Consider the following 24,870-nt stretch of genomic DNA (forward strand, 5'->3'; position numbering starts at 1 on the left):
ACACACACACACACACACACACACACACACACACACACACACACACACTATATTAACTGTGGTAGCCCACATTTTAATCCTAGCACTGAGAGGCAGAGACAGGTAGATCTTTGAGTTCGAAGCCATTCTGATCCACAATATGAGTGCCAGGACATCCAGGGCTACACAATGAAACCCTGTCTTAAAAAACCGAAACAAAGCAACAACAGAAAATTCTTTAACACCAAGTTTATGCAAGGCTAAAGATCTAACGTTCAACTGCCAGAACACACACTAAGGTGGAAAGAAAGAACCAACCTTACAAAGCTGTCCTCTAACAGCCACAGGACACACATACAACTCCCCACCTAACCACCACTGCCTTTCTCTCTTTCTCTGTCACATCAAATAAACAAACAAACACAAAATAATTTAAGGCTATGTACAATAGTGCCTACTTGGGAGAATCCATTAGAGAAACTGCAACTGAGAAACCAGCCTCGGCTCACAGCAAGAGAGTCTTAAAAACAAAATAAAGAGAAAGTAAACATAGCAATACACTGTATGTTCCTCGTGACTATGGGGCAGCCCCATAGTCAAACAAGAATTTTCTACAGGAAAATAAACATTCACACCCACTGAAAAAGCACAGGTATTCCATAATTACATCAGTTCAGGTCACTCACTGCCACAAGGCTCATGCCAGACTCTGCCTTTAAATCATTTAAGGGCTGAAAAGATTGCTCAGTGGTTAAGAGCACAGGCAGCTATTGATGAGGACTTTGGTAACAGCTCACAACCATCTGCAACTCCAGTTCTAGTGGATCCAATGCCTTCTCTGGCCTCCTTGTGCACAGTGCATGAATGGGGTGCATAGACATAAACCACAGGCTAAACACTCAAAGATCTCAAAAATAAATAAAGGATACCCAGCACTTCATGCAAGATGTGCTGTGGTACTTGACTGTACTAGAACTGGAGAAGTAGAGACAAGAGGTTCAGAACTTTTGAGGTCATCCTGGGATCTGTGAGAACGCATGTCAAAAATGTCTGCATGGTGTAGCTTGGTGACACATGCCTTTAATCACAGTACTCAAGAGGAGGCAGAGCAGGCAGTTTTTTGTGAAGTACAGGCCTGCCTGGTCCTCACAGTGAGTTCCAAGCTAGCCAGGACTACATATAGAAAAACACTGTCTCAAAAATAGGAAGCAGGAGAAATGGTTTAACTATTTCTATCATTTGCTGCTCTTCCAAGGGACTTGGGTTTTATTCCCAAAACCTAAACCAGGCAGTTCACAATTGTCTGTAACTCAAGTACCAGGGGATCCTCCACAGGCACCTGCACACGAAGGCAAACACATTCATATAAATTAAAATGAATTTTTTAAAAAGCCAAAGTTTGGCTTCAGAGGTTTATAATATTACAGACAAGTATTGTGAACATAGGGATTCTGTTGGAGGCCATATTCCAACATGTAATTTTAATGTGAAACTGATTTCTTGTAAACTGTATAGAAATATTTATCTAAGCAAGGATTTATGAACAGAGAGCCACACTTTTTCACTATTTGTAACAGCAATAGGATAAAAACAAAATAAATGTAGGACAGGAGGTTCACAAATGCCAAGGTACACAAATGTTGCAGAAGATTTTTATCTAGCAACAGGAAGAATGTCTACATTATTGTTTAGGGTTAAAATTAAAAGCTAAGAAAAAGACTGGCTGTTGGGATTAAGACCCTGGACACGTGGCTAAGGTGCCTATTTAAGAAACCAAAGCAAACTTGGCCTCCAGGTTCTCCTAAGCATCCCTCAATCCCTATCAGCACACTTCATCCTCTCCCAAAGCAGCTCTTCACTATAAAATCCTAAAATTTTGTCCACCTACCCCATTCCTTCCCCACCCTCCAAATCCCCCAACCCCACACCATGCTTTTTCTCTCTGCCCCTCAATTTTCTGTCTGCATGGTAACATCCCTGACCTCCTCCTGTGAGATCAGTGAGCCTACCTGAGAGCACCCAATAAACTTGCCTTTATATACTTTAATTTGGCTTGAATTGGCTCGTTTCATTGGAGGAGAATACACTGGTCTAAATGGTTATTATATTCAGTAATAGAATATTTGTCTGGTATGCACAGGGTACTGTTTTTAACCCCCAGATCCCCACCAAAAATTATTTCTAAAATATAAAACAGATAGTAAAAATCTGTAGCTACATCGTTGTTCTTGGTTGGCACTATGCCCTCCTATCTATCATAGAGCCCAATATCCACTTTAATACACTGAATGGCTTAAGAAAGAAAATACAAGCTGGGTGTAGTAGGCATATGCCTTTAATCCCAGCACTCAAAAGGCAGAGAGGCAGGCAGATCTCTGTGGTCTAGATGGCAAATTCCTGGCAAGCCAAAGAACCTGTCTCAAAATATAAAGAACGAAAATAAACACTGAGAAAATGGCTCAATTGATAAAGTGCCTATTTTACCAAGTATGAGGACCTGAGGTCAGATCCCCAACACTCTTATAAAAGATGAGCACACTGTTATATGGTTGTAACCCCGACAAGAGGGAAAGGTGTATGTGGAAGCCAGAGAATGACGTAAGGTGTCTTCCTTAATATCTCTCAGTTCTATTTACTGAGAGGCAGGCCCTCTCACTGAATACACAATTCACCAATTCAGACAGCAGTGGCAGCTTGCCACAGTGACTGATGCCTTGTCTCTACTTTCTGCATAATGGAATTACAGGCAGGGTGCTAAGCCTGGGCAGTTTGAGCTCTTTATCACTGTGCCATCTCCCCAGATATAAAATCACATTTCTTAAATTAGGTTTAAGAGGACCAGAAACTTACTACATAATGCAGACTGGTCCCAAAAATCAGAACAATATGGCTGTCTTGACCTCCTAAGTGGAGGGAATACAGGCATGTGCCATCATACCCAGCTTGAATCCAAATTCTTAACTTCAAAAGAAATTCACCAGTTGCCAGGTCAAAACCATGTATCATTCGATTACCGACATGTGCTAAAATTTTGCCAAACATAAACATTGCCAATCAAGGACAAAAGAGATGGCAAAGCATTTGTTGCTCTTGCAGAGGACCCAAGTTTGGTTTACGGCATTCACATAGCTTCACAACCAACTATAATCCAGTCCAGAAGACCAAAGCCCTTCATGTGACTCTGTAGGCAGCAGGCGCACTCGCGCTACACATACATGATGCACATACATGCATGCAGGCAAACTAACTATAAACATAAAAACTTTAAGTCTATCTAAAGAAAAAACTTTTCTACCATAGCCAAACATGTCAGTAAGAGTCACTGAAAAATTAGAAGCAAAAGTATAATGAGTTTGTGACCATCCTAAGCTATCCATTTTGAAATGGGAGAGGGGAGGTGCCAATCAAACTGTCATCTCCTTTTTGAGATATTATTAGTGCTCAATTTCTTCGCATTTTAAAGAGTCAAATCAATCATGTAATAATGAATATGAATATAATGAAATAAAAAGTATAATATTTAAGTATTAAGTAGTCTTACAACTGGATCAGGTAACCTATTAAAACTGTAATATAAAGGAAATGTTCTCAGTAATGTTTTTAGATTTATAGAAAAGTTACAAAAGCAGACTTCATACAACCTTGCACAGTATTATTAGCATCTTAAAAATAACCACCATGTGATTATGAAAAAATAAACACAGGTACAATTTAGCATTACAACGTTTTTTGGTTTTTGTGTACGCAAGGAAGTGGGAAGACAAGTTACAGGAGTGTGACTGTTCTCTTCCAGCTCCAAGTATTATAGCTCCTTGAATACCTTCAGCCATCATGCTACAAAGTAAATAAAATCTTTGGTTCAACTTTGACCAGTGTCCACATCTGTATCATTCTCGTACTTTAGGACCTGAATAAAATTCCATCCAGCACCCAGTTAGCATCTTCTTTTACATTTATGAATTGGGGGTTGAGTGGATATATACTACATCATGAAAGTCAAAGTCAGAGCAACTTGTAAGAACTAGTTCTTTCCACCAACACTGGCGGCACAGAGGTCAGGTCCTTGCATTTACAGAGAAGCACTAAGAGAACCAGGAATGCTAATCACACAGGGCATCTCCTCAAGAGGGGAGATAAAATTTAAATCCCTGCATTCCATCCAGAAAGCTTAGAGTGTTAAGCTGTTAATGACCTCGAGACCTTTTTTCTATCAGAATAATTACTCCATACTTTTCCCTCCCTAGACCATCACCTACTGTCTTTAGGATAGGTGTCACAGTTCTTTATGGCCTGCTGACCTCTGCTATTGGGCAGAGACCACACTAGATTCCAGACCTTTTAGCTATAGAACCCACCCTCATGGTCACATGAGGTCATATGATCACATGTCTCTATGTAGCCAAACCTTAACTTTATTGTGTACCTGTAATTGGACAGATTGTTGCCTGAAAGCCTTTTCTGAAATTGTACTGTGTTTTAAATAAATATGCTGACAATGAACTGCCTCTCCTCAAAGTCTGACCAGGTTGATAAAGTCAGTCTGTACCAGGTTTTCATTCTTATCTCTTCTCGACGTTTGCCTCCCTATATGACACCTCTCTACACCACCTGGTTTCCAGGGTTTAAACTCAAGTCATCAGGCTTAGCAAGGGCCTTTACTAAAATATCTTGGGAGTATAATTATTTCTTTAATCTCTTACAGTTCAGTCTCTTTTAAAAACTTGCCCTCATTTTTGAAGGCCAAGGACAATTTGAGCCAGGCTATGGTAGCATATACCTTTAATCCCAGCAATAAGAAGGTAAAGGAAGGCGGTCTCTTGAGATGAAAGCCAGCCTGGTCTACAGAGAGAGTTCCAGGAGAGCCAGGGCTACACAGAGAAACCCTGTCTCAAAAAGCAAAGAAGAAAAAAGAAGAGGAGGAGGAAGAAAAGAGAGAGTTTGAAAAAACAAGACAAAAAAAGCTATAAATCTCTTCAGTTACTAGGAATGAGATAGAGAAAGAAAAGAATCATTATCATGCTTTTTGAGCTAGAGCCCAAGAAAATAGGCAGTCTCACTTGAAGAAGGCAGTCAAGTGAATAATAGTAAATCAGAAAATCAGAAGCACGGCAGAGAAAAATGAAAAAGAAAAGAGTGTTGGGGAAAGCATGTCTAGGCTTTGACCAAGTATCTCACAGGTAAAAGAAAGCAGAAAAATTACTCAGAAAAACCAGGCAGGGGCTGGAGAGATGGCTTGGCAGTTAAGAATATTACTGCTAGCCGGACAGTGGTGGTACACACCTTTAATGTCAGCACTTGGTAGGGAAAGGTAGGCAGATCTCTGTGAGTTTGAGGTCAGCCTGGTCTATAAAGGGAGTCTAGGACAGCCAGGGCTCTTACATAAAGAAACTCTCAAAACAGACAGAGACAGAGACAGAGACCCAGAGAGAGAGAGAGAGAGAGAGAGAGAGAGAGAGAGAGAGAGAGGGAGGGAGGGAAGGAGAAAGAGAGTGCTTCTCTTACAGAGGTTCGGAATTAATTCCTGGCACCCATGTTAGGCAGCAGGGATCTGACAGCCCATGCCAGCTCCTATGGGTATCCACATGCACTTTACAGAGACACATGCACATAAATGCTAGTATGTCTGAAAAGAAATGCAGCAGGCAGGATGCAGTGCTTCATGATGGAAGCTTGCGAACCACTGCATTATTTTCTTATTACTTATTTGTCTTTGAGACTTGCTCTCATTAATTCAGGTTACCCTCAAACTCACAGTATTGTTCCTACCTCTCAAGGAATTATTTGCTTATTTGAGTTCTGGGATTACAAGCATGTACACCATGTCTGGCTTTGAATAACTGGTTTTGTTTTTTGCTTATCTTTAATACTGTATTTGTTCATGTGATTATAGAAGTCCATGTATGCCACAGCCCACACATGGGCTGAAGACACCTTTTTGGAAGTCAACTCTGTCCTTCCACCTTGTTGACACAGAGGCTCTCAGTTCTGTCATCCTACTACACCCTCTAGATTACTACATGTCCTAAGAGAACATATTCTACTATGTCTGCCTTCCATCTTAAAGTAACAGTGCTGGGATTAGAGGTGTGCCACCCTAACAAGGTTTTCACCTAGGCTCAGAGATCCAACAATTCAGGAAGTCAAACTTGCACAGCAAGTGCTTTTATCCACCAAGAAACCTGCCTAGTCCTTCCTTCCTTTCTTTCTAAGATCTACTTATTTAAAAAAAAAAAAAAAATGTGGTTCAGTGATGGCACACATATTTTTAATACAAGCACTTGGCAGAGGCAGGGAGATCTCTCTGAGTATAAAACAAGCCTGGTCTATAGATCAAGTTCTAGAAGAGCCAAGGATACACAAAGAAACCTTGTCTCTAAAAACAAAACAAACAAAAATATTTATTTATTTAGGCCAAGTGTGATGGCAAACACCTTTAATCCCAGGCACTTGAGAGTAAGAGCAGGCAAATCTCTGAGTTTAAGGCAAACCTGGACTGCAGAGTGCGTTCCAGGACATACAAGTTCCAAGGCTATATAAAAACATGCAAAAACATTTATTTCTTTTTTATTGTATGTGTATGAATACTCGCCTGTGTGTGTATGTAAATCATGAGTATATCCTGGTGCTGGGGTTACAAAGAGTTCTGAGCCACCAAGTGGGTGCTGGGAGCCAAACGCAAGATCTCTACATAAGTTGGACATGGCTCTACACCAGTGAACAACCTTTGCAGCTGGCTCCAATTTCTATTTAAAGAAAACTGAGGGCCAGCAAGAGAGTTCAGGTTATAAAAGGGTGTGTCCCTGGGAACTGGTGACTTGAGTTTAATCCCTAAACCAGAGATTAAAAGATTTCAATAACTTGCCCACTGACCTCCACAAGCTCACCACAGCAAGTATACACAGACACATGACATCATAGCATATCACATCACATCACACAAACACACACACACACACACACTTTTTATTTTAAAGAGAACCAGTTTTGTACACTATCCCTCAATTTGCACTGGTCTAGTGTTTTCTCTTGATGAGAATGAGATTATCTGTTTTTGGCAAGAATATCAGAAAAGATATCACATGCTGCATCCTTACTGAGTAATAGCAACAGATGCCTAATATGAACTATTTCATTAGAAAAATGGAGAATTTGGACATTTAGTTGCCGTGCTGTCTGCTGGGTTTCTCTACGTTAAATTTGCTATTTTTCCATTTGACCTTAATACAAAACTTTAATATTTCTTTTTATTATGTGTACGTGAATGCCTGTGTATGTGTATGTGAGTGCAGATGCTCACAAGCTGGAGGTTTATGAGTTCCCTTATTTGGGTGCTGAGAATCAAACTTAAGTCCTTTGCAGAGCAGTATACTCAGGTTGGGAGACAAGTCAGTGGTTAAAAGCACTGGCTACTCATCCAGAGGACCATTTCCAACACCAATATGGCAACACAGCCATTTGTAAATCTAGTCACAAAGAGATTCCCTCTTCTAGCCTCTAATGACAGGCACTCCATGCATGCACATGGTACATAAACATGCAGGTAAAACACCTATACATATTATGTAAATAAAATATAAAAAATAATAATTAAAAAAAACTTTGAGAGCAGTACATTCTCTTAATCACTGAGCCATCTCTCCAACACATACAAATTTTTTTAAAGATTCATTCATTCATTCATTCATTCATTCATTTATTTATTTATTTATTTATTTATTTATTTATTTATTTATTTGTTGCTTATACAGCATTCTGCCTGCATGTGTTTCTGCACACCAGAAAAGGGCACCAGGTCTCATTATAGACGATTGTGAGCCACAATGTGGTTGCTGGAAATTGAACTCAGGACCTTTGGAAGAACAGAGAGTGCTCTTAACCTCTAAGCCACCTCTCCAGCCCCACATACAATTTTTTTTAAAGATTTGGGGTTTTTGTTTGTTTATTTGTTTTTAACTGTATCAGTGCCTGAGGAGGTCAGAAGTGGGAATTGGATTCTCTATAACTGTTGTTAGCAGATATTTAGGTGTCAGAAACTGAACTTGGGTCCTCTGCAAGAACAGCCAGTATGATTATTAACCACCAAGTAGGTACCGCCTAATAAACTATAAATGATATAAATTTTATTTGTATTAACAAACACTATGCAAAAATCCTGTTGTTAAGGGTTTTACCTACTTCATATTCACCAATAAATCTTGTCTTCTGGATATGGTAAGGTACACCTGAACTGCTAGTCATAGGGAGACTGAAGCAAGAGGAACCCCATAAAATACACAGTGAGGCACTGTCACAGAAACAAAAATTGTCTTCTCTATAATAATTACAGCACTATGACTTAACAGTGACTGTCTATCCTTTTTAATTTGTTAAATATAATTCCATTGCAAAGAGTTGTTGTTTTTCCATTATGTATAGAATTGACCAATAGTTTTAGCAGTATGAACGTACAGGAATTTTGTTCAATGGTTTAAAGCTAATGATCTCACTCTCGGTATCTGTCTCAACCTCTCTACCTTCTTCCCTTTTTCTGGTGAAATTGCTTGGCCATTAGAAGCTCTGTCATGTTGGCTTCCAGGTTCCTCTGACATAATCTATCCTGTTTTGTATATTTCTTTACTACTGACAGAATTTCTTCAGAAACTCAGCTTTGTTTATTAGGGAATATGGGAAAGTCAGTATGCTCACTGCTTCTAGAGCCTTTTCTTGAACAGTGCTGTAAAAACATTACAAGTAAGTTTACTTTAAGTTACTTGTACTTCTCATTTACCTTTCAAAATTAAAACCTCTGACCTCACAGTAATAAGTGAGTCTAATCCAGCATACAGCATTCATTTTATCTATCTTCATTCTCCAACAGTTTTTCATGATACAGTTACTACACTATTCACTTAATAAATATACAGTGCTAGCTGTGGGCATGTGTAATCTCAGCACGTGAAGAATTGAAGCAGACTAAGACAGCCTATACTATAGACACTGTAGTTGTTCAGATGTGCACACACCTTCCACTCACACAGCATATAAGGAACGCAGATACTTCGGCACACGCCTGTAAACCCAGCACTCGAGAGGCAGGGGCAGGCATATCTCTTGTTGAGTTTGAAACCAGGCTGCTCTACAAAGCTAGTTCTGGACAGTGAAGACTGCTACATAGAGAAACTCTGTCTCAAAAAACCAAAATCAAAACAAAACAAACAAAAAACGAAAAAGAAAGCAATGTGGGAAGTGCTAACCTAGAGCACAGTATGGTTTGTTGTGCATGCCTACAAGTGAGTGTTTATTCTATTCTGTTCTGTTCTATTCATTTTTGAACAGTTATGGCTCCCAAGAAAATTGAGTGTTAGACTGTATTCCCAAATAATTCCTCACACCCCCAAATCCACAACAACCTACTGTCAATGTCTACTAGATGTTTCATTTGTTAAAATACATGAAAACCCCAATGACACATCATTATCAACCCAAGTTTAATATTTTTATTAGGTTTCAGTTTTTGTGTGCATGCTGTAGTTTCAAACAAAGATAAAATATAACATCATACAAACCAGTCTTCCTGTCCTAAAAATCTGATTTCCTGAAGAGGGCTCAGAAGAGCACTTGCTGCTTTTGGGAAGAGCCTGGGTTCCCAGAACCCACATGGAGGCTTACAACCACCTGTCACTACAGCTCCAATGAATCTGATACCTGATTTCTGGCTTCCAGCGAATACATACAGGCACTCTCATATACAAAATAAAAATGAAAATTTAAAACAATATCCCACATCTTCATCTTGACTCACTAACTTAATAATCCCTGATCATCCCATCTCCCTGGCTTGCTGTTTCCATAGTCACTGGAGTCATAAAGTATCTGGCCTTTTTAGATTGTTATATTTTGCTTAGCAATAGGCATGTAAGGTTCTTTCCATGTCTCTCCTGGCTTGGCATTTCATTCCTCTACAAAATGACAAACATTCTATTATCTACAAATTTCAGCTTATTCAAGTTCATTCTCTTGCAAGTCGCACCTACATAATAAATAAACTGTCTCAGGGTGGGGAAATAAAAAACCTCACTTATTTTTATTTTTGTAAATTGGTGTTTTGCCTGTAGTATGTCTATGTGAAGGTGTTGGATCCCCTGGAACTGCAGTTATAGACAGTTGTGAGCTGCCATACTGGTCCTGAGAAGTGAACCCGAGTCCTCTGGAATGCTCTTAATTTCTGAGCCAGCTCTCCAGCCCCTCACTACTTTTGTGATATAGTACTTTGAAAATATAAAAAATTTCCAAAACAAAAATTACAAGTTTGTTTCATCTATCATACCTTTGTTTAAAACATTAGCTTCAATTTTTAGAACTTTGAAGACTAAGTGATCTTAAATGCCCACACTCTAAGCTGAGCATGTAGCTCAGTTGGTAAATCTATCCACCATGCAACAGCCCAACACTACATACACTGGACACAGTGGCACAAGCCTGCACTTCTAGCACTTGGAAAAAGTAAAGCAGGAAGGTCTAGACTTTGGGGCCAACCTGGTACACAACAGTGACAAGCTGGCCTAGGTTACATAGTGGGACCCTGTCTCAAAACAAAACCAGGCAAAATAGCAATCCAAATGTACCTATCCCTGGAAAAACAACCTAGCAAATCGCTGAGCATTCTTAAAATAAATTACATGTAATACTTAAATTCAAAGTATATGCAATCAAAGTGCCCATAACCAGTTAAAGAAATCACAATGACAACAAAATTACGGTATATTGTAATTTCCTACGTGTGGACAAAAGTTTTCTCCATATTTCTACTATTTTCACAACTTATTTATAATGAATGATAGGGAATTTTCTCAAAACATACAATGAAACAGACACTTTTATAATTGATGTTCATTTACCTCAGTTGTATTTGCTTCCGTTTCTGCAATTCTTGGTTTCTGAGTTCTTCCAAGCGTCTGAGTTCTTCTTGACGCCTCATTAGATCTATAAATTATTGACTACATATTAGTATTTTTTTAACCTTCCTTTTCTGTGTTTTCACACTCAAAAGTAGAATCTCCATTACTGGCATACACAAGAGCTAAGGAAATACTGCTTCTGCTGCTTTCTTTCTGGTTTTGATTCAAGGATTTATTTTTATTTTGTATTAATAGTTCACCTGCATATATGTATGGACATAATGGCTGGTATCCAAGGAAGCCAGAAGAGGGCATTAGATAGATCCCTTGGAACTGGAATTACAAACAGTTGTAGGTGCTGGGAACTGAAACTGGGTCTTCTGGAAGAGCAGCCAGTGCTCTTAACTTTTGAAACAGCTCTCCAGTCACCTTTTTGTTTTTGACCTTTTTAATTTTCTGTAGGTGTTTGAGATAGTATCACACCCTAGACCAGTGGTTCTCTACCTGTAGGTCTGGGGAGCAAAAGGCCCTTTTATAAGTCACCTAAGACTATCTGAAAACACAGATATTTTTATCATGATTCATAACAGTAGCAAAACTACAGTTTATGAAGTAGTAACAAAAATAATTTTATGGTTGGGGGTCACCACAACATCAGGAGAGAGAGAGAGAGAGATGAAGCATTAGGAAGGTTGAGAACCACTACAGTAGACCAAACCAGAATCCACTATGTAGCTGAGGAAGTCTCAAATTCACTGCAATCCACCTTTTTCAGCTTCAAAAATGCCAAGACTATACACATGAACAACCATGTCTGGTTTTTTTGAGACAACACTTTGCAACAGTAAGTTGTCTAGGATAATCTCAAAATTGGGATCTTCCTGCCTCTCTGCCCAGGGTTCCATGATTGATTACAAGCAAGGGATACCACATGCAACTTCTAAGCCACTGTAAAGCAACAAAGGATGAAGATGAACATCTGATGGTCGAATGATGATCATAAAGTGATACCTAAACCAACCTATTTAATACAGTTAATACTTGTATACAAGCTTGGTGTGGTGGCACACCTTTAATCCCAGTACTCAAAAGACAAAGGCAGGTGGGTCTCTAGAAGATTTCTTTATAAGGTAACTATGATTCAAGATCATTTTATCAACTGGGCACTTGGGAGGCAGAGGAACTCTGTGAGTTCCAGGCCAGACTAGTCTACATTCCAAGCCAACCAATACTACACAGTGAGACCCTATCTTAAAAAAATAACTAAAAGTAAATAAATAAAACATATGTACATACACACATAGCCACAGAGAAAAATCAAGACTTGAGACAGAGACATGGGTCAGTGTGTCAGAGGACAGCACATACTGCTCTTGCAGAGGCACTCAGTTCCCTTCTAGTACCCACATGGAAAATAAACTCTAACCACTCCCACAGGACCCAATGTCCTCTTCTGGCCTCCTTGGGCACACATACTTGGTGCACAGACATACATATCACAAATGCAGGCAAAACACCCAGACACATAAAAATACTGTCTTTCAAGACAGGATTTCACTGTGTAGCTCTGGCTGTCCTGGAATGTGCTCTGTGGACAAGGATGGCCTCAAAATGGCAGGCTCTGCCTCCCAAATGCTAGGATAAAAGGTGTAAGCAACCACTGTCCGACTTATACCAAGTTCAGTTTGTAATCCTAACCTCCTAACCTCTCAAAAAAAAAAAAAAAAAAAAAAAAAAAAGCACAAGAAGAGCAACAGAAGCAAGAAATCTGGACATAGAGATCTTTTCTGGGACTGATACTCCAAACAAGGACCATTGATGGAGATAACCTAGAACCCCTGCACAGATGTAGCCCATGGCAGCTCAGTGGGTTCCCTAGTAATGGGAACAGAGACTGTCTCTGACATGAACTCAGTGGCTAGCTCTTTGATCACCTCCACCTGAGGGGAAGCGGCCTTAACAGGCCACAGAGGAAGACAATGCAGCCAGTCCTGATGGGACCTGATAGGCTAGGGTCAGATGGAAGGGGAGGAAAACCTCCCCTATCATTGGTCTGGGGAAGGGGCATAGGAGAAGGAGACTAAAAATAATAAAGTCCTGTATTTTATCCTAACAGAAATGAGAATTTACCAAAAGGATTTAGAGATCAGCAATGTTTTCGACTTTTCTTTTGGTCGTAAGGGGTGAAAGTGTTTAAGACAGGGTCTCATGAAGTCCAGGCCATATTCTGAATTCACTATACATAGCTGAGGATAACCTTGAGCTGATCCTCTGGCCTCTACATAACAAATACTAGGAGCACAGGCACTGGGTACCACATAGTAGTAAACACTATAACATGCACAGTGGAACACACTGATACTTCCAGCACTTGAGTGAACCATTAGGGGCTCCAGTTTATCCTCCACTATACAGCCAAGGTTGAGGGTAGCTTGGGCTACATAAAACCTCACCCCATCTCAAGATAGATAGATGCATACAGACAGACAGACATACGTACCTAGACAGACAAAAAAATTTTAAAGCCCTAAAATGTTTTGGTTTTTTTTTTAACTACAAAAAGAAGAAGAAAAAAAAAAAAAAACAGAAGGGGGGAGATAGGGATATACTTAATTTAGACAATTGAGAGAAGAAGAAGGATAATTAGGAGATCACAGTCATCCTCAGCTATATAGTTAGTTGGAAGTTCAATGTCAGCTTGAGGTACAGGACAGGGCTAGAAAGATGATCAGCATTTAAGAGCCAGGGCTGTTCTTCCAGAAGACCTGGATTCAATTCCCAGCACACACATAGCAGCTAGCAGCCATCTAGAATTCCAGTCCTAGGAGAGCTTTCTGACACCTTCTGGCCTCTGACAACACTGCATGCACATGGCTCATAGATACATATTTGGACAATAAAAAATATATATATATATAAAATAAATAAATGAAAGATAATCTAAAATAAATTTTTAAAAAAAACCTGCAAAAAACAGAAAAGGAAAATGTGAGTACACAAATGAATGTAAGAAAGCCAGAAAAAGGGCTGGAGAGATGGCTCAAAGGTTAAAAGCACTGGCTGTTCTTCCAAAGTTCCTAAGTTCAATTCCCAACAACTACATGGTAGCTCACAACCATCTATAGTGAAATCTGTAAATAAACAAATAAATCTTGAAAAAAAAAAAAAAAAAAAAAAAGCCAGACTAAAAGGAAAAGAGAAAAGGGAAGCTTCTAAGATCTATTTAAGCAGCTCATCTTGGTGTCAGTTATGTGCCTCCCAGACGACAGCAGATCATTCCTATTAAGACTGCTCTTGGGGCTGGAGAGGTACTCAAGAGTTAAGAGTACTGGCTGCTCTTCCAGGGCATGCCAGGTTTGATTCCCAGTACCATGGCAGCTCACTACAATCTGCTACTTCCAATTTCAGGGGCTCCAATGCCCTCTTCTGGTTTCTGAGGGCAACATGCACACGTCTTACAAAGACATATAACATTTATTTAAAGACTGCTCTTAAAAAATTAATTTAGCAGTCTCATGCTTTTGCCAGTTAACATGAATTTATTCTTCCTGAATCCTCACATCCATGAACACACGAGTACTTTCTTGCCTACCAGGTTAACCATCTGGTACTCCCTCTTCCTTCTTCTCACCTTGAGGTCTGCCTAGGGATTGAATCCACAGCCTTGTGTATACTTAAAAGTGCTCTACAAGGATTGGAGAGGTGGCTCAGAGGTTAACAACACTGGCTGTTCTTCCATAAAGGTCCTGAGTTCAATTCCCAGCAACCACATGATGGCCCATAACCAACTACAGTGAGATCTGATGCGCTCTTTTGTTCTGGTGCACAGGCAGAATGTTGTATAAATAATAAATATTTTTTTTTAAAGTGCTCTACCATTTAACAAAAATCATACCTCCATTTTGATGCTCTTTTGAAGCGCAGTAACAACTTTAAAAGCTAGCACTCAGGGCTAAAGAGGTGGCTCAGCAGTTGGGAGCACTGACTGCTCTTAAAGGGACCTGGGGTTCAGTTCCCAGCACACACATGGCAGCTCACAGCTGCCTGTAGCTCCTGTTCCAGGACATCCTCACAGACATACATGTAGTCAAACACCAACATACATAAAATAAAAATATATAAATAAAACCCAACACTTAACCTAATCTTTCCACCAAATAAAATTTCACATGTGGCTTTAGCCCATGCAATTGTCTACTATGCTTCCCTTTTTATCAGCAAAATATGTATCTGTATTACTAGCAAAATTAAACATCCTTGAATTACCTCCAGCGATACTACATGTAGAAAAAAAAATTTTTTTTAATATAGTATCCCTTGTAATCTAGACTGTTCTGGAACTTCTGATCCTCCTGCTTCCAATACCCAAGTCTTAGGAATACAAACATTCCTCAACCAATCCCACTTAAAATATAATCCTGAGCTTTACACATTCTAGGCATGTAATCTACCAACTATAAACCCAGCCTACTAACACTTTTTCCCCCTTTATGTGGATATGTATGGGTATTGTGCCTGCATGTATGCCTGTAACCTATGTACATTTAGTACACAACGAGGCCAGAAAAGGGCATCGGAACCCTTGGGATTGGATGTGACAGGTATGAGCTGCTTGTATTCAGGTGCTGGGAATCAAACCTGGATCCTCTAGAACAAGCAGTGCTTTTAACTGCTGAGCCATCTCTCCAGCTCCCTCACACTTTCACAGGCTGAAAGCAGCATCAGTGTGGCCCATGTCTGTAATCCAATATTCAAGATAATCAGGAGGTCAAGCAGAGCCTAAGTTACCAGGTAGGACTGTCTTTAAAACAAGCACAGAAAGTTCTCTCAGAAAAAAAAAAAAATAATTAACTAATACATTGAGTTAAAACTTTTGTTTCTGAACTGCTAATTAGCAAATTAATACTAGTACACAACATTCAGAAGGTGGAGACAAGCAGATCTCTGTAAGTTCAAGTCCAGATTGGTCTACATAAAAATAACCTGTCTCCAAAACCACAACTAACAACAAGATACCAATGTATACAGTGGCACATCTCTTTTACCTTGCCTCATTAGCATCAACTGGTGTTCATGTCTAGCAGCTTCCATCTCTGCCTCCAGTTTCTCTTTGGCTTCTCTGATGTTTCTATCAACCTGTTCACGCTGCTGCTTTTCCATCTCATCAAGCGCCTTCCATCGAGACGCATATTCAAATTCAAACGTCCCAGGCTGAGCAAACCGTGGGGGCTGTTCTCTTTCCCTATATTAATATTAAGATCAGACAAAAATGGATACTTACAAGGTAAACCACAACAGAAAATAACAACTACCACTTATTAGATATTTATAATACTTATGGCCCGCACAGGTAGGCATTGTACATTGTCTCAAGGCAGTATCTTGAGTCTATAAACATGAATTTATGAAATTTCCCCAAAAGCTCCCAACTAATAAGTAATGAAACCATGATTCAAACTTACGAAATGCACTGCTCCAACCTATGTATTATTGCTAGCTCTCATAAAGATTTTCAGGTTTTTGTTCAACTACTACACATAATGAAATCTGCAACATACAAACCCAATGAATCCTAATTAATAGTCTTAGAATCAGATTTTCTTAGTAATAAAAACATTTTGTTATGGACCAAGTTAAGTGGCTGGACTAACGATAACAAACCACTTCACTCTACCTGTAATTACATATTTAACAGTTATGCTGTTATTCAAGTATGTAATAATACAATTCCTATTATATCCTATGTTATATTTATGGCACAACTATGCATATACTTATTTTCAAAAGTCAAATTATAAACAAGCAAACAAATGACTAAATGAAAAATAAAAATGGCCCGAGCTTGGTGGTACATGCCTTTAATCCCAGCACTCAGGAAACATGAGACAGGAGGATCTCTGAGTTCAAGGCCAGGCTGGTCTACATAGTGTGTTTGTGGCCAAAAAATACAAAACAAGAGCTTTGAATACACCTGAAATTCAAAAAAACTCTTTAATCATTCTCAGCTATGAGTAGTTTCTGTTAAATGTATTAGGAGTAGCACAATTCTCACCTTACCTATAGAAACCTTATAATTGGAATTTTCATTTTATTTGGAGATAAAGGAAAAATGAGCTGATGTGACAAAATTCCAAATGCTAACACAGAAAGTTATCACAGAGCAAGAATAGGTAGTTAGCAAGAATCATATACAGGGAGCAGGAATTTAGGTCAGGAGTAGAGAGAATAAGACACAGGATTTGGTATGTATGGGTGAGGGTGAGAGGTAAAGAGGGGAGGATGCAGAGGCAGGCAGATCTATGAGTTCAAGACCCATCTCAAATTAAGATGATGGGTAGGTAGGAAGGCAGGCAAGTAGGCAGACAGACAGACAGATAGGTAGGTAGATAGATAAATAAAAGATAAGTAGATAGCTAGCTAGATAGACGAGTGAATGAATGAATGTATGTTATAGTATGTAGTTATGTATGTATGTATGTATGTATGTATGTATGTATGTTTTTAGAGACTTTTCTAAGTAAAATTAGTGTGTTTCACCCATGTATAAAAAGGAAATAATGTGGCTGGAGAGATGACTCATCGCTTAAGAACAATTACTCATCTTATAGAGGACCCAGGTTTGGCTCTCATAAGTCAGCTCACAAGCACTTGTAACTCCAGCTCCAGGAACTCCAATCCTCTTCCTGCACACATGTGGTACATACCCATACACCCAGCCACATATAAATATAATTAAAATAAAGTTTTTAGAAAAAAAAAATTCCATAGAGACCAAATCAGTCTCTCAACCAAATTATATTCTAATAGTATTTCATAAAAATGTAATATACCCTAGACAATACATATCTAAAACATCTTTATTAATCAAGTCTTACTTATGGTATTGTTGAGTTTTCTGCATTAGCTTCTCTGGTAAACCATCTTCATCATCAAACTGTTCCATGGGTTCTACAATGACTGGACGAGGAGTTCTAGATAAAAGTATAAAGGCATTAATAAAAATTAGTTCCTAAGTACAATTAACCTCCGCTCCTAAAATTTTATAATAAAAATGACTTGAAAATGTCACAGTTAAGAAATGTGTAAGTTTGGGAGGGAATGAGGGAGCGGATACGGCTGGGATACAGAGTTAATAAAATGTAACTGATAAGAAAAAAATAAAATTAAAAAAAAAAGAAATGTCTAAGTATCATACATATTCATAGATAAAAATTAAGCCAGGCACAGCGGCACACATCTATATTACCAGTACAGGGGAGGTAGAGGCAAGAGGATCTGTGAATTTGAGGCCAGCCTGGTCTATAAAGCAAGTTCCATGATAGGGCTACACAGTGAGACCTTACCACGAAAATAGTTAATTTTTAAGATCTGTATCAGAATAGGTAGGCATGTGTTGGTTAGTTATTTTGTCAACTTGACAAAAGCCAGAGTCATCTTAAGACAGAATCTATAGGGGGTTGAAATGAGAAAATGCCCCACAGCCTGGGACATTTGAATACTTGATCCATAGCTGGTAGTACTGTTTGGGGCAACTTAGGAGGTCTACCCTTAATAGAAGTAGGTCACTAGAGAGCTCTGAGAGTTTCAACAACTTCCACAACTCCCAGGTTGCTCACTCTACTTTGTGCCTGCAGTTCAAGATGTGAGCTTCTTGCTCAAGCAGCCATGCCTTCTTCACTCATGGAACTGATGGTTCCCTCTGAATTATAAGCCCAAATAAATTCACTCCTTTCTAAGTTGCCTTGGTCATACGTGTTTTCTCACAGCAACAAAAAAGTAACTACTATAGAATATTAACTAAGAAAGACAGAAACTGATTGGCCTGCTCTTTGATTATCTTCCCCTCACGGGGGTGCAGCCTTACCAGGCCACAGAAGAAGATAATGCAGCCACTCCTGATGAGACCTGATAGGCTAGGATCAGAGGGAAGGGGAGGACCTCACCTATCAGTGGACTGGGGGACAGGCTTGGGTGGAGAAGAGGGAGGGAGGGTGACATTGGGAGGGAAGATGGAGGGGGAGGGAGCTACAGGTGGGATGAAAAAGGGAATAAACTGTAATTAATAAAAATAAAATATTATATTAAAAAAGGAAGTGTCATATGCTGGCCTATGGACATTTTCTTGATTGATGTATAAGGGTCTAGCAGGCGGTCCTGGGATGTATAAAGAAGGAAACTAACTGGGAAGTGGTGGCACAGGCCTTAAATCTCAGTTCTTGGGAGGCAGAGGCAGGCAGAGCTTTGTGAGTTTGAAACCAGCACTGTCTAAAGAGGGAATTCCAGGACAGCCAGGACTACACCGAAACTGTCTCCCAAAAAAAAAAAGCAAACTGAAAAAACTAAGAGAGCAAGTAAGCAGCATTCCTCCATGCCCTCTGCTTCAGTTCCTTTCCTGGCTTCTTATTATGATGGACCACAACTATAAGCTGAAATAAACCTTTTCCTTTTTGCTGACACTTTCTGTAGTTTTCAATGTTCCTTAATAAATCCATGTTCCCTCTTCAAAAAAAAAAAGCTAAAGATGAGTGTGGTGCTGTATGTATTATTCTTGTGAGGTACAGGGGGCAGGAGGATGAGGAGTTCATGTGATCCTTGACCTACAGAGTGCTCAGGCTATGTTGGGCTTCATAAGGCTCTTTGTCTCAGATAAGAAAAACAAAAAGGATGCTAAAGCCTAAAATGAGACCTAAATCAGTCATAGGGTGAGGAGGAATGTAGAAGCCCCAAGACACAATTAGAAATTTAAGAGAGACAGAAATGGATGCTGACAGATACGCCCAGAAACCCTTCTTATATTACTATGGTCGGTGAGATCATGAGAAGCAAGATGAATAAAATCGAACATGGCAGTGCCTATAATCATAGAACCCAGGAAGCAGAAGCTGGAGAAAACTAAGTTCAAAGTCATGTTAAACTACATGGCAACTGAGCTATAGAAGAAGCCATTAAAAAAAAAAAAAAGAAAAAGGAAAAGTAGAGAAAAAAAAGAAAAAAGAGAGAGAAAAAAAGTAAAAAGATGGTTCAGCAGCTAAGAGCACTGGCTGTTCTTCCAAAAAATCCAGGATCAATTCTTGGCACCCACGTGGCAGCTCACAACAGAGAGCCAACCCCCTTTTCTGGCTCCACTAACAGCGGGCATGCTCGAGGTACAGACTACATACACACAAGTTACACAGACACATAAAATAAATAATTTAAAGAAAGATCAAAGAAGGGAGGAAGGCTGAAAATTATTTCTAGCAAGGCATGGTAGCACACACCATTAATCCCAGTACTCTGGGAGACAGAGGCAGGTGGATAACTGAATTCAAAAGACATTCCGGTCTACAAAGCAAGTGAGTCCAGGACAACCAGGCCTACACAGAGAAACCTCAAATTAAATTAAATTAAATTAATAAAATAAAAAATTTATTTCTAGTCAGGAATAGTGGCACAAGCCTTTATTTAATCCCAGCACCAGGGAGGTAGAGGAAGGCAGAGAGTTCGAGCCAGGCTGTCTACAGAGCGAGTTCCAGGACAGCTAGGGCTTCAGAGAATCCCTGTGTCAACCGCCTGCCCCCGCCCCCCCCCCAAAAAATGTCTTGATGGTTACTAAGATTCATTGTTCCCAGCACTAGGAACAATGAGGAAAAAGTTATATCAAGTCTATGTCACAGCCTGGACTGGAATGAGTTCCAGGGAAAAAGATCAACAAAAGTTGAAACATGCACATTGCTTCAATAACAAAAGGCCAAATACATCTGTCAAAGAAAATTGTATTTACGGTTTTTTTTTAATGTGTATGTGTTTTGCTCACATGTGTGTGAGTATACTTCATGTATGCCTGGTGCCCATGAAGTCAAGAAGCTGATGCCAGACTTCCTGAACTGGAGCTAGGGATGGTTGTGAACTGCCATTCAAGGTGCAAATGCTCTTACCATCTAAGCCATCGCTCCAGGCCCTTCAAAAAATTTTTAAAGAGATTCAAGGAAAAGGTACTAAGCCATTTCTCACAACATGCCATGACGAGGTGAACTTTATGCAACCAAAGGAAAGAGAAAATGAAATTCAGAGAGAAATGTTAGTTCTGACATGTCAGATACAAGATGAAAGCCAGGTGGTGACTTCAAGGCTAGCCTGTCTACAAAGCAAATTCCAGGATAGCCAGCCAGGGAGGTAGGGATGAAGGGAAGGAGGGAGGGAGAGAGACGGAAGAGAGGAAGGAAGGAAGGAAGGAAGGAAGGAAGGAAGGAAGGAAGGAAGGAAGGAAGGAAGGAGGGAGGGAAGACAGAAGGAGAGGGGAGCGGAAAGGAGGGGAGAGGGGAGGGGAAGAAGAAAGGGAGGGAAAAAAACCAAACACATCAGGTACTATAATTTTAACTTTTCTGTGGATACAGGCCCCTAAATAACTTAACATGAAGGGAGATGGAAGGACAACCTTCTGGTCTAAAATTTGACAAATGCAAAATGTACAAGTCTCCCTTAACTTTTTGTATCGTTCCTGAACAGAACCAGGAACAACAATGAGAAGAGATCATTCACAAGCCCCTTGGTCCCATCATGTAACAAAAGTGAGGAATATGTGGTGTAAGTACTGAAAGGACTGTCCCATTTTATCTTTAGTGGGAAGTATGTTACCACATTAGCACCCACTGTTTCATTATGTTTACCACTCCTTATAGAAGCTTTCTTTGCCCATTATTTCATGCTTTTTTTTTTAATTTCAACTTCATCTTAGGTATTAACAAAAGTTTTTAAATCTTGACTTAAATTCTGTTTCATAGATACAATTGCTAGTTTTATTTAACAAATATGGGAATATGTGAATAAAATGACTTAAAAAAAAATGTGTGGCCAATCTATGTTAAATCGGGAGTTATGGAGCAAGGCTGGATCAATAAAGTGCTTGGCTGCAAACACTAGGATTTGAGCTCAATCCCCAACATACATGTGAAAAGACAAGTGGGGCAGATACCTGTAATTCCAGAGTTGGAAAGGTAGAGACAGGTCTATGTACCTGGAGCTCACTGGCCAGCTAGCATAGCTAATCATGTCAGTGGGTCTCAGGTCCCAGTGAGATCTTGTCTCAAAAATAAGATGGCCAACTCCTGAGAAAGACAGCCAATAACTGTCCCTGGCCTTTGTTGATATTTTCACACATACACACCAAAGGAAAAACAACAAAAACCCTGGAGTTCCAATTTTTAAGGCTTCTCCCACCCAATAGTCCCACCTAATGCATTGTTTATCAGCAAGTTGAAAGGTATTCTATTGTAAAGAATAATGGTGGGCTCAGCTGAAGTCAGCCATCAGGATAGGGTGTCGAAGGGGAGGGTACCTCTGACAGGCCAGTACCAAGGTGTGCCACTAAGAAATTATGTCATCCAACAGAGGTTGGGTGTAAAGAGCTTTATTGGGGAAGGCAGAGAAGGAAAGGCCATCTCACTGTAGGGACATGGAGAAGAGATAGAGGCAGACAGAAAAAAAACAACACGACAAATATGGACTGACAGAGTGAGTGGGAGAGGGAGGAAGGGAGGGAGGGAAAGAGAGCAAAGACCAAACAGATAAGGAACAGGAGATGGGGGGGGGCCTTTTATACACTGCACCTATGGTGGGAACTGCCTCTGGGTCTCAGGGCAGGGTGTTGGAGATGACTTGCTTGCTAACATTATGGGGTAGAAATATGACTTATGACTCAGCAGTTAAGCGTGGTACTGCTCCTCCAGAGAACCCTAGTTCAATTCCCAAAACCTGCATCAGGTGGCTCAGGAGCACCACTAACTCCTGCTACTACCGTTCTTTGAAAATCATTATTTAAAATAATTAAAATGTGGGCTGGAGAGATGGCTCAGAGGTTAGGAGCACTGGCTGCTCTTCCTGAGGTCCTGAGTTCAATTCCCAGCAACCACATGGTGGCTCACCACCATCTATAGTGAGATCTTGTGCCCTCTGCTGGTGCGGACACATTCATGCAGATAGAACATAATAAATGCATAATAAATAAAAAATTAAAAAAAATTAAAATGTGAGCTGGGCGTGGTGGTGCACACCTTTAATCCCAGCACTCAGTAGGCAGAGGCAGGCAGATTTCTGTGAGTTTGAGGCCAGCCTGGTCTACAAAGTGAGTTCCAAGACAGCCAGAGCTGTTACAGAGAGACACCCTATCTCAAAAAAAAAAAAAAAAAAAAAAAAAAGTGGCTTTTAGAACACTGGTTCTCAATCTTCCTAATGCTGTGACCCTTTAATGTAGTTCCTTATGTTTCGATGACCCCCAACCATAAATTATTTTCTTTGCTACTTCATAACAACGATTTTTACATCGAATATGTGCCTTTCCAAAGGTGTCTCAACCCACAGGTTGAGAATTACTTCTCTAGAGAGAGGGCTCAGTGGTTAAGAGCACATGGTGGTCCTGCAGAAAACTGGAGTTCAATTTCTTTTTGTCTGTTTTGTTTTTCAAGACAGGGTTTCTCTGTGAAGCCCTGGCTGTCCTTTGTAGTCCAGGCTGGCCTCAAGCTCTCACAGGCCTTTGCCTCCCTGAGTTCTGGGATTAGAGGCATGTGACACCATACCACAGCTGTGAGTTAGCACCCATGTTTGGAGATTCACAAGTGCCTAAAACTCCAGGTTGAGGGGAATCTAATGTCTGACACCTCTGGCCTCCAACAGAAACTGTGGTCATGTGCAAACATACCAATACATATACACACTTAAAAATAAAATAAAACTTAAATTAGTAATTTAAAAAGAAATTTTAAAATGCTCAGGATGAAGTGGCTCAAGTAAAGAGCCTGTCTACCAAGTACAAGACCCTGGGTTCCATCCCCAGCACTGCCCATGCTTCCTAAAGCACAAGCCACAAGCTGGATATGGTGGCATGCATCTTTCCAAGTACTTGGAAGGCAATGGCAGATGGCGTTCAAGGGTAACCTGGTCTACACAGAGAATACATAGAAAGATCTTAATTCAAAACAAAAATGCAAACCACAGACTGAAAGAAATATTTATAATACTGATGTTACTTAGATTATATAATTCAGAAAAAAAAAGAAAGAAAAAACTACCCAACTAAAAATGGAGAAAATTGGGCAAAAAAAAATTCAGATACTTTATTTTCTATATCTGATATAACACAGCCAAAAGCACACAAAAAAAGATGTTCAACCTTAGTCATCAGGAAAAATAAATGTGATTTAACCTGCAATGAAACACGTCTAATGTTTAAGTCTAGAAACAGGAAGTTGGTAGGACTATATGTCATTTATCACTCGTGGGAATCAAAAGTAAAATGACAACATTGTAAAACAGTCTGACAGGTCATGAAACTGAACAACTTATCCCAAAGCTGAGCATGGCAGCACACGCCTATAACCACAACCACTAGAATGAATTCAAAGTCACCCTCAGCTACAACAACATCTCAAACAGCAACAGCACAATTCTGTGAGGTGCCAGGCACCACACATGCCTTTAACTCGGGTACGGGGGAAGCTGCATGAGGGCTATAACCTCAAGGTCCGCTACACATACAGAGGGTTCCAGGCCAGCCTGCACTATGAAGCATAGTAAGACTCTTGTACCCAAAAACCAAAATCTTTATTGGGTTCTACATTTAAAACAACATAGTTTTGGATATAAAAAAAATTAATACTCACAAAAGCTAAAATTTGTTAAAGGATTAATATATATGATTTCTAGTAAATAGTATACACAAAAAACTATGAGAATTCTATATCTACTTAAGGGCTAGAGAGATGGCTCAGAAGTTAAGAGCAATGGCTGCTCTTAGAGGTCCTGAGTTCAATTCCCAGCAACCACATGGTGGCTCACAACCATCTATAATGAGATCTGCTGCCCTCTCCTGGCCTGCAGGTGTACATGCAGACAGAATATTATATACATAATAAAATCAGTATCTACTTAATCATATGCAAACATGGAAGAAACAACTACAAGGAAAAAATATTATTCCAGAACAAACCACATATAATGGCACACACTTGTAAACCCAATACTCAGGAGACTGAGGCAC

At 39.7% G+C, this 24,870-nt stretch overlaps 1 protein-coding gene across 5 annotated transcripts in view; it reads right to left on the bottom strand.

The window, feature by feature from the left end:
- Pspc1 (paraspeckle component 1) overlaps positions 1–24,870 on the bottom strand; it is an 85,562-nt gene that overhangs the window by 52,740 nt on the left and 7,952 nt on the right. For all 5 annotated transcript variants that reach the window (XR_008721197.1, XM_055616740.1, XM_055616713.1 and 2 more), the window contains exons 3-5: positions 17,732–17,827; positions 15,902–16,098; positions 10,857–10,941 (exon numbers count right to left, since the gene is read on the bottom strand). Coding sequence is in view for 4 of the 5 variants with exons in the window: in XM_055616740.1 (XP_055472715.1) it covers positions 10,857–10,941; positions 15,902–16,098; positions 17,732–17,827 (378 nt within the window). In the remaining variant the exon portion in view is untranslated. The remainder of the gene's footprint in view (positions 1–10,856; positions 10,942–15,901; positions 16,099–17,731; positions 17,828–24,870) is intronic.

The sequence above is a fragment of the Psammomys obesus genome, unplaced genomic scaffold, assembly GCF_907164565.1.
Source record: "Psammomys obesus unplaced genomic scaffold, mPsaObe1.curated_primary_1811, whole genome shotgun sequence".
NCBI lineage: Eukaryota > Metazoa > Chordata > Mammalia > Rodentia > Muridae > Psammomys > Psammomys obesus.